This window comes from Scomber scombrus, chromosome 23 (assembly GCF_963691925.1).
Source record: "Scomber scombrus chromosome 23, fScoSco1.1, whole genome shotgun sequence".
Lineage (NCBI taxonomy): Eukaryota > Metazoa > Chordata > Actinopteri > Scombriformes > Scombridae > Scomber > Scomber scombrus.
Window position 1 is genome coordinate 23,999,962 of NC_084992.1, and position 11,365 is coordinate 24,011,326.

Below are 11,365 nucleotides of genomic sequence, written 5' to 3' on the forward strand. Positions count from 1 at the left end.
AAGTACAAATGACGCAATTATAGTCATGACTCATTTTGTTAACGGGCACTACGTCTACTTCATATGTACGCCTTTTATTTGTTGATTTGAGTTCAGCTTTTAATACGCTGCAGCCACATCTTTTAATTAAGAGGCTGAATGTTTTTAGGGTTCACCCTCTTATTATTAAATGGTATTATTCATTTTCAACCAATCGTAGAAACAACCTTTTCCATTACAAAAAAGTACCTACTCAAAGTGGGCGGGGTCGTCATAGCACGGCTCTGCGAAACTGCCGTGACTTCGTTTTATACGCGACACAAAACACATAAACAATGGAGGACATTGAGGCAGTGGTGTACTTGCTGCTGTATGAGGCTTTTTGTCACACACAAAGCAAGAAAATTGAGCCGTATGGCTGTAACTATGGTAACGCTGCTACCGGTATTTAAAAATGCCGGGTTTGATTCTTGTGTGGGACTCTTCCAGCGACAACTCTTCTGACCAATCAGTGGCCGGCAGTCTGTTGACGTAACATTTAGTATCGGCTCGGCTCGCTTGGAACCTCACCAGAGCAGGTACTAAAAAAGTACCAGCTACCAGGTACTTTACCTAGTGGAAACGCAAAAAAAAAAACGAGCCGAGTCGAGTCGTGCTGGAACTGTGTAGTGGAAAAGCACCATTAGTGTCAATGGAACTCTGTCTGAATCAAAAACTCTGAACACAGGAACCACACAGGGCTGCGTTAGATCACCGGTCCTGTTTAATTTTTTATACAGAGGAGTGCAGAAGTTTTTATCCAAACAATCACATCATTCAATTCTAAGACGACACTGCAACTGTATCTTTATTGAAAAAAGGCTGCGACCCATCTGGCTACTTTTTGGAAATTCAAAGGTTTGTGAATTGGTGCGACTTACCTGGAGCACCTCTGATAACCTCTGTCGCAGACTACAACAATGGTTGCAATATTTTACATTTTCTGAGAGCTCATGGTGTTGACAATAAATGTATGTTGACATTTTATCTGGCAGTTCTAGATAGCCTGATCAGGTACGGCATAACAGTTTGGTTCAGTAACCATTTACGTGCAGTTAAAAAATGAACTGTTCCATTTCATTCTTACTGTATGGAAAATCATTGGTGTTAAAGAGCACTTATCCCTGCAGATAATTTATGAACAGGCTTCCTTGCATCAGGCCAATAAGATCATTATTGACTCATCTCATGTTCTGTGTGTGTGTGTGTGTGTGTGTGTGTGTGTGTGTGTGTGTGTGTGTGTGTGTGTGTGTGTGTGTGTGTGTGTGTGTGTGCATGTGTGTGTGTGTGTGTGTTTTCTTTTGTATTCATCTATTAGAGTTGCTATTTGGCACTGAGTATTTATGATGTAATTATTTCCTTTGTATTGCTCCATGTGTACATTGTTGCTTTATGAATTTTATGGTATCTTTAGTTTATTTATTATGGCTACAATACGGGTTGTTAGCACGGAACAAATGATCCCATCTAGTGGTACAATAAAGTTGATCTTGATGTTGAGCTTGACACACTCCGGTGCAGTAGGTGGCGGTATGTACTTCTACATTGGTTTGTGATCCGTCAAAAAGGAAAAAGAAGAAAAAGACGCAACGTCACATTTGAGCTCCACAATGGCTGAGGATACAGTGTTGGATATGGGGTCATCGTTTATGGATCCATTTAAAGGGCTTTTGTTGACATATTTTATGCCAGAATCATGCTATGATGAATTCTTTCTCAGTTTCAACTTTTTAGACGGTAAGTGGCTCCTTTTACTTTGAAAACTGGCAGCAGAGTGACCGACTTAGTTAGTGTTGATGATAAGCTCTTGTTATTTTAAATACATGTAACTTCAGGAGGGTAATTTAGCCCATAGGGCATCTTGTTGGTCTGTGGGTCTATGAAGGAAGCAAAAGATTGGTGCTTAATTTAAAACGTAATTTAACGTAACCTAGCGTTTCTACGTTAAATTAATTGGAACATATGTGAACCCACCGGGATTTTAGCATCATTTAAAAGTAATTGAGAATCCAGTGTCCTACATAACACCTTCATATAAAAGTTAGTCTCTTCACTGAGTGTGTTTATGTGGGAAAGAAACTGCTACCTGGATTGTGATCACTGGGAACGTCAATCCAGGAAGTGTGACGTCATTAATAAAGCAGAACACTGGTGACTGAGGAGGTTCATTAGCCACTCCTTAAATTCTGGATCATTTAGGTTCACCTTGGCCCACATAGACACACTATATAGCCTACATATGATTATAACCCCTAACTAATGTCATGCCGAATGGTAACTGGTAACAACACAGGATGCTCATAATGTTAGATAAGTAACATTGGTATCATCCCTCATCACCTTGTGGTTAGTTACACTGCCTAATAATACTGAACACACAACAGACATTACTTCTTAATTCAAGCCAGCATGCTAACTGATATGGAAGTTAAAAACAAAGGCAGAGCTGATTAAGCAGCTGTCTTTGCCAGCGGAACAAAACCATGAGGCTCACACAGTGCTGGCTTCAACATCCCATCTCAATACAATGAAGAAATGCAGCAGCAGTGACATCTGTCAAAGGAAAATGTAGAAATAAACAAGGGGCAAAGAGAAAATAATACAGTAATTAATGAAATTAAAACTGCAAGCAGGGGGCACCGGGCAATTTTACCCCCAACTGTAACGCGTGCCGTACGTGCAGCAGTGGCAGGGCTATCAAAACTGGATGTCTTTGCTCCTGTGCCTTTAATTGAACATTGTGTGATGCGGTTAATGTCTCCACTAGATGGCAAACTAAGACCACAAATGAGTCTGGGTGACTTCTCAGCACAAAGGAATGTGGATGAAGGGCCAAAAAAAGCATTAAGATTGAGCATTGTTGCCTGGATGACCGACTTCCTGTTGGACTTAGGGTATGGGTCCAACAGGCTTTTTAGTGCGTCTTTACACGATACATGTGTTTACCGAATTTTGTTTCTCTATGTCAATCTGAGTCGAGGGGCTTGATTTTTAAAATGTTCTAGGGGGCGCTATTAATCCATTTTGCGTCGCCCATTTCCGCGATCCTTAAAATATAAAATTTTTCGCCGGATCGGACATGATTGCAAGTTTTGGTGAGTTTTGGGGCATGTTTAGGCTGTCAAAAAGGCGTAAAACTATAATAATAATAAAAATCATCAAGATTGAGCATGTTTGCCTGGATGGCCGACTTCCTGTTGGACTTAGGGTATGGGTCCAAGAGGCTTTTTGGTGTGTCTGGACATGAAACGTAGGCCTTGTCGATTTCATTTCTCTTTGTCAATGTGGAAGGCTGGGCTTAAATTTTGAAATCTTTTAGGGGGCGCTGTGGAGTCATCTTCTCACTTAAAAATCCCAAACTTTGTCAGTAGTCAATATTCATGACTGTTGAAGTATGTGTACAATTTGGTGAGTGTAGGAGTTTTTTAAAATGTACAAAATGGTTAAAGGCATTAGGGGGCGCTACTGAGCTGTTGTGCCACGCCCAGGGGCAGGTGTGATATCAAATTAAAGTGCTCCTGAGTGTGGACCTATGTGGCCAATTTGGTGATTCTGTGAAGACGGGAAATTCCTCTAAACGATGTGGGAAAAACGGAAAATTGACGCAGGAAATGCACAATAACTCACTTCCTGTTAGAGTGAAAATTTCAAAAAAATTAATTTGGGGCTTTACCCATGAGTGCTATGAGTCCTGTAAATTTCACGAAGATCAAACTAATTTTTTGGTCACATGACCTGCTGTTAGGGGGCGCTATGGAGACCCCTTGCCACACCCACCCCCAATGATGTTGAAATTGAAACGGCGTCACCAAGTGTGACATTTCACGTGCTGCATGTATAAACATCCGACAATGTATTGAGGAGTTATAAGGAGTTGCTTGTTTATACAAACAAACGACTGCCACGCCCACCTGGTATAACGTAGGTAAAATCTGTTGTCAAGTTTACATCATCAAGGTCTGAGGATGATACAGTTCGAATCTGAAGTCTCTGGAGTCAAAACTGTAGGAGGAGTTCGTTAAAGTACGAGGCCTGGAAATGGGGAAAATGGCGGAAAAATTGCACCTGTGATCCAACATGGCCGACTTCCTGTTGGATTTACGATGTGGGTCCAAGAGGCTTTTTTGTGCGTCTGGTCATGATATATATGAATCCTAAATTTCGTTCATGTACGTGCATGTAGAAGGCGGGGCTTCAACTTTTAATGTTCTAGGGGGCGCTGTAGAGTCATTTTGGCACTGAAAATGTTGCGGTTATACCAAAAAATAATATTCGTGAGTCTTGACGAGTGTGTCCAATTTGGTGAGTTTTAGAGTTTGTCAGTACAGCCTAAGTGGGAAAAGGCATTAGGGGGCGCTACTGAGCTGTTGGGGCAAAATGTTGGGCAAATGTGGTATCAGATGAAAAAGGCTCATGATTTGAAACCTACGTGGCAGGTTTCATGATTCTGTGAACATCATAAAGTCCTCAAAGCGGTGTTCGAAAAATGAAAATCGCTGCACGCCACGCCGCGTGGTCGACTTCCTGTTTGGTAAAAAAAATTCCACAAAATTAATTTCCCAATGATCCGATGAGACCTATGACATATGGAAATTTCATGCAGATCCGAGAAGTTTTGTGGTCACATGACCCGACGTTAGGGGGCGCTAGCGAGTCCCCTTACCACGCTTGCGTCCAATCACGTTAAATTAAATACATTTTCACCAGATATGACGTGTGTGCTGAATTTCATGAGTTTTCATGCATGTTCAGGCCACCAAAAAATTACGCGGCATAAGAGAGTGAAAAATAATTAAAACTGCAAGCAGTGTCGAAGGGCCCTCACACATCCTATGCACGTCGGGCTGTGGCACAGTCGGAGGGCGCGCAGGTAGAGGTCTTCATACGCAGGAATGTCAGTGCTTGTCGCAGTCGCAGGGCATTGACAGCAGCCACCAAAAATGCGAATCATTACGCGGCATAAGAGCGTGCTTAATAATAATAAGAAGAATCTTGGCAAAAGCAATAGGTCCCTCACTGACTTGTCAGTGCTCGGGCCCTAATAAGAAGAATCTTGGCAAAAGCAATAGGTCCCTCACAGACTGGTCAGTGCTCGGGCCCTAATTAAAGCTGTAAGCAGCGATGGCCATACCTCAAGATTCCTCACGCCTTCTGAGTGAATTTGAAGTCGGTCAGATTAAATCTCTAGGAGGAATTCGTTCAAATACGATGCATGGAAAACGCCAAATTCGCAAATACAATTCAAAATGGCCGACTTCCTGTTGGAGTTAGGGTATGGCTCCAAGAGGCTTTATTGTGCGTCTGGATACATATGCTTTGTCGATTTCATTTCTCTACGTCAATGTGGAAGGCGCGGGTTCAATTTTGAAATTTTCAGGGTGGCGCTGTTGTGCCATTTAGCCACGCCCAAGCCAATGACCTATATGGGATGTTAACTGGTCCCACTCCAGACGTATGTGTCAAGTTTCGTGATTGCAGAAGAATCCCTTGCCCCTCAAAAAACATAATCGAAAGTCATGGCGTAGAATGTGTTGCCATGGCAACGGTATTTGATTATGGGTCATGAGCTGCAGAATGTAGCATCACCAAGGTCTTATGTCTTATATGTGTCAATTTCAGGTGTACCTACTTAAGATTCTGGGAGTAATTAGTCAAAGAATGACGCATGTTACTTCCTGAACAGGCCTTCGCTCCCCACGCACGTCGGGCTGTGACGCTGTCGGAGGGCTAGCACGCAGGCTTTTATTTGATTTTGCATGAAGTGGTGAAATAACACTTTGTTCACTATGTGGAGCTAGAAAAAAGCCAGTAAGTAACACATTCAGCCACTAATCATAAGGGAATGCAGAGGAAAATCACACCAGTCATGAATATGATATGATAAAAGTGTTTGGTTTGACACTGAGGAAGATGCAGGATATTTATGGATTTAGCTGCTTTAAAGTGTGTTTGAGATGTAAACCATTTTTCCGATGATGTAGCTGGTATGAAAATTCCCCAAATGTTGTTGAAACATTGTGGGAATTGGCCTTAATGTAACTTGTAATAATGTATATGTCTATGTTATGTTTAGGGTGTTGTGTAAGGATGTTGTATGTAAATAAATGTCAGGTGACAGACATAAATGTGCATGATTGAGAAAAAGTAAGGATGTAATTAAATGTGGGTGTACATTTTATCAACATTTGTAGTGTGTAGATGATGATGGCATTAGTGTGGTGGCTTTGTAAGCTGTTAGTTGGAGTGTGGACTAAAAACATAATACTAATAATACAGTCAATAAACTTGAACTAGAAACAGAAAACTGAGGCAACTGTTATATCTAATCAGGTATCCTGAATCAATACAAGTTTACTCCACTAGATGGCAGACTTAGACTACAAATGATTGGAACATGTCTGTTAAAGTTACAGCATGGCGAATGAGCAGACTTTGGCGTGGCATCACGGTAAGGGCGTTTGATGCAGACTTAATAACTTAAGATGACACAGTAAATTTGGAGACGGAAGACTTAAAATGGCCAAAAATTGACCAGTTTTTCCAAGATGGCCAACTTCCTGGCTCCAAGAGGCTTTTTTGTGCGTCTGTACTATTTTTCATGGTGAAGGATCAAAATTTGCCGCCCGGCCACACCCCCTTGTGAATGATGAAAAGTCACCATTTTAATAACTTTTCATCTCCCAGGTCTGTAGATGATACTCTCTCAATTTGAAGTTGCTGAGGTCAAACATGAAGGAGGAGTTCGTTAAAGTAGGCGGGCTGGAAATGGCCAAAATCACAACTTTGAACCAAAATGGCCGACTTCCTGTTGGTAAAGGTCCCAGTACGTTTTTTGTGCGTCTGGTCATGATATATATGCGTACTGAATTTCATTCTTCTACGTCAATCTGGAGCGATTTTAAGTGTGCCTAGGTGGTGCTGTCGAGCCATTTTGCCTAGCCTTTTTGCGCGACTGGTGCATGTGTAAAATTTCATGAGTTTTCGCGCACGCTAAGGCAGCGAAAACGGCCATTGTTTCGGCGAAAAATAATAATAAACGGACCAGAAACAATAGGGCCTTCGCACCAGTCAGCGCTCGGGCCCTAATAATAATCCGTACGATTACAATAGGGCTTTCCCTCCACTCGGTGCTCGGGCCCTGATTAAAAATGTATAAATAAAATGGGAAAGTAACAACAAGAATCTATACAAAGGTAAATAAATAAGAAGAAAATTAAAACAGAAATATAAACTTATGTCAATCATTTTATATAAATTAATTAAGTTAATTAATAACATAAGTATTCTTAATATTATTGTTGGTGGTAATAACATGAATTCATTTATTAAGTCATTTATTTCTTTTTATTGATCGTTTTGGTCCTCCTGAGAGATGATTTATACTAATGAGAGAATGCATTCGTAAATGACCTAAAAATAGATGTCTTCTCTGAGTTTTGGTTGCATTAAGTAATGAGTCATCATTTAGACTAACATCTGGGTAATCTGGTAATATTTCCTGTCTGAATCTTCATTAGTACACCTCTTAAAGTTGTCCATGCATACTAAATGAAGAGGCTAAACATTCTGTTAGACCTTGTATCATATAATAGTATATGTGCAAACAGGCAAACACTGACTTCAGGAAATGCTGTAGATGTACATTGTAGCGGGTAAGGGTTCCAGAAATAAAGTGAAAAGAAGCTGGCTGAGAGGATCTCCTTGTTTAGTCCCACATTTTAAGCCAAAGAAAGGTGATGATATGCCATTTGTCATCACTGCTGCCCTTTGGTCAGAATATATCACATTCACCCATTTAATAAATGCATCTCCACATCCAAAAATGTGGATGCCTTATTGAAAATAATCCTCAACAAACTATTTCATCCTCTATGGAGCCTTTTTTTTAAATGAAAATATTTATCTTTAAAGATTTACATCTTTAGTATAAACCAATGGGCAGGAGGATGAGAGCCACATACATAGTTGGGGAGTCAAAGTATTGAGGGAAGACTAATGCACTGTAGTTCTTACACATTGCTGCTTTGCCAGACATATCGAGACTTCTCTCCATGTACTTCCAGTGTTTCCCATACATAGACCAATGTGTGACGCGGCGCCACAGAATCAACACCGAGGGCCACGAATTGATTCTGGGTTGTTGTTTTTTGTTTTTTTTTGTTAAACGCGATTTTAAAATATAAATATTGTTCCGTTCATTCATCTCCGCATAGCATCTTTCTCCCTGTTATTCTCGTACACACACTTATTAGACCAATTGCACCAAAGTCTTCTAAAGTGTAGGAGCAGTTCACACTACATTAAACTAGAAAGTGTGTGCTGCATCCTGCCGAGGGCGGCACGAAGCGCGCGTCCGCACGTATGCACGCGCACAAAAAACGATCGGTTTTCTATCGCTTTTGCGTCATATCAATGATATAATGTCACCGTGTGGATCATTAACCTTGTTGCAGTGTGCTCCTTGGTTCTAGTTAGTGAACTATCAGCTTCTACCTGCTCAGATCTCACAGTCAGCAGTAGGAGAGGAGGAGAGCAGCAGCTAGTAGCTAAGTATGGAAGCCTAATGATGGTAAAAGTAAAACTGGTAACTACAAAAATAAACCATTATTATTATTTATCTTTTATTTATTGTTCCAACAGCTCAGGTCGATTGAACAACAGAAAATATCTTTTTGTGTAGCATACATGTGTATGATATTTTGTTAAAGCTATCAGACATTAACATTTAGTTGTTTAGTTTAAATTATTATTTATAATTTAATATTACTTTAACAGCTCAGGGACGTCCCAGCAGCAACATGTTGTTTGAGCACTTTTTTGCAATGTCAATTTGAAATAATGTTTTGTTTTTGAATGAAGGGGTGGAAATTAAAAAAATATTATTTTATCTGATTAATCGATTATAAAAATAATCGTTAGTTGCAACCCTATTATTTTTCAAAATGTTCATCTGGGGGAGCATACCCCCGGACCCCCCTAGTGTTGCTTAGTTACCGACACACAGCACTGCTGCTACAATGGCAACGCCGCCTCCCCCTGGTCAGAGCCCCTGCCCCTCAAAAGGTCTCCGTACGACCCTGCACCACACATTGCTACCTGGTCTGTGGGAAACACTGACTTCCTCTCTCTTTCTGCTTTAAATGATCTGACTGATGTGTGAAAATCATTGCCAGCTTGCTACTTATTTTTTTAATGTTTTGTTCCAGTACCATGTCTGAAGATTGTGCTGAGCAAAGGCCTGGGGATTGGCATCATTCTGGGATCAGCACTGGGTAAAACATCTCACTTCCTCTAACTTTGACACCTTAGTTTTAGTTTAGTTTAAAATATACATCCATTTTAGTAGAGTTTAATGATTTCATTATTATTATAGTCAAGATACAAGCAATGACTAAACTAAACTAATGACAATTGAATAAGTTTAGTTTAGTAACTTTAGGTTTAAGATTTTGTCTCATTTTTTAGTTATTTTATTCCAGCAGCCCTGAAGTTGTGACTGAATTATTATAGTAGTTTGCAGTGTGTAGATTTTCTTAACCAGTGATGCAGAAATGTTATAGAAATATAAATAAAGATGATCCAAAGATCATTTAAATGAACTTGAAAAGCTGTGAAGAAACAATAACAATTACCTTTCAAAATGTGACCACAGCAGAAGAAGAAAAGTTTGCATCTGACCAACGCTCTATATATTCTATATTTTCAATTATGCCAACTGCAAGGATGAATACATAAATAACCGGCAAAACTCTTTAAATACAGAATGTGAGCTAATAGAAATGAGTACCAATTTAACGTTCTGCCATCAACACTTGTGCATGTTGAACTTTATAAACCAGCAGCAGAATTTGCTCTCTAAAGAGAGAAATTGATTTGAAAATGTCTAAGTGTAAGCAGCAGAGTCATTAATTGATGCTTCAACAGCAAGCTTTTGAATGTTAGTGAAAGAATAAAACTGTCTCTCTCTCTTGATCTTTGTTTTCAACAGTGTTTATCCTGTTTATTACTGTTATGAATGAAACAGGCACTGTTTATCTTGACTCTCCTCCCTTCTTATTCACAGTGAAGCTGCCTCAGATCTTAAAGGTGGTGGGAGCAAAGAGCGCTGAGGGGCTGAGCTTCCAGACTGTGATACTAGAGCTGCTGGCCATCACGGGAACAATGGCCTACAGTATTGCCAACAAGTTCCCCTTCAGGTTGCCCATATTTAAATCAACTCTGTCAAGTTTAAATGTACACAGAGCACCATGTGGAATCTACATTTTATTTTCTATAATCTTGTATAACAGCACTGTAAGCTGAATTAGATGAAGTGCTCCACTTTTTTGTCTTAAAATGTGAATACCTAACTAATAACCTTTGCTGAATGTTACCTCAGTTCCTGGGGCGAGGCTCTGTTCCTCATGCTGCAAACTGTCACCATCGGCCTCCTCATTCAGCACTATCAAGGGAAGACCAGCAGAGGTTAGAGATGCATCCACAATCAACAATCACTGTTCAGTCAATTAGTTCTGACCAATCATAAACCCACCCATAGTTTAGCATGCAAACATTTGCTAATTAGCAAATTAACCTCAAAGTACAGCTTGGGCAGATAGGAATGTCATTAGTTTTGCAGTTATTGGATCATAAAGCAAAGTATTTTGTCAGCCTGCTGGTGCTAGAGTAAAAGTCAGAGGATCAGTTAGTAGTATTCATCCTTTACAGATCATGAAAGTCTGTACGATGTTTCATGGCAATCCATCCAGATACTTCACTCCAAGTTGAATTTTGCCAATACTCATTTGCCTTAGAAAGGTGCGTGTGTGCAGTATCCTCTGGGTAAAAAAATCATATTTGACCTGAAAATAACCAGCTAAGGGCTGAAGCAGTGGAACTCACCAGCAATACACAGCCAGTGGTAGGAAATATGATTATATGTAAAATAGTACATGTAATATGTTTACATGTTATGAATGTTTAATGTGTAAAATAAAACACAAACCCTGATTCAGTCTGTTTGCTTCTTCTCTGCCAGGTGTCCTGTTTGTGGTTGTGTTCTTTGGCCTACTGGTTCTTCTACTGTCTCCAGTCACTCCCATGTCAGTGGTTACCACAATGCAGGCCTCTAACATGCCAGCCATCATCATTGCCAGGGTAGGCAAAGACAACACAAGTCTAATTAATACAAACTGATATAATGCTTGTATTTTTATTTTTTTGAATTAGGTTGAATACTTATATTCAGTTTAATTACCAAAATGTAAAGACATTTAAGCTTATAAAAGACACACAACACAGAGGAGAGACTGACTGACTGACTGACTGTGTGTGTGTGTGTGTGTGTGTGTGTGTGTGTGTGTGTGTG

General features: G+C 40.0%; 1 protein-coding gene across 1 annotated transcript in view; it reads left to right on the top strand.

Moving 5' to 3' along the window:
- The first annotated feature begins 1,604 nt into the window (after positions 1-1,604).
- mpdu1b (mannose-P-dolichol utilization defect 1b) overlaps positions 1,605-11,365 on the top strand; it is a 14,310-nt gene continuing 4,549 nt past the window's right edge. The window contains exons 1-5 of the mRNA XM_062444685.1: positions 1,605-1,755; positions 9,225-9,290; positions 10,082-10,214; positions 10,397-10,482; positions 11,036-11,154. Of these exons, the coding sequence (XP_062300669.1) occupies positions 1,629-1,755; positions 9,225-9,290; positions 10,082-10,214; positions 10,397-10,482; positions 11,036-11,154 (531 nt within the window). The 5' untranslated portion in view covers positions 1,605-1,628. The remainder of the gene's footprint in view (positions 1,756-9,224; positions 9,291-10,081; positions 10,215-10,396; positions 10,483-11,035; positions 11,155-11,365) is intronic.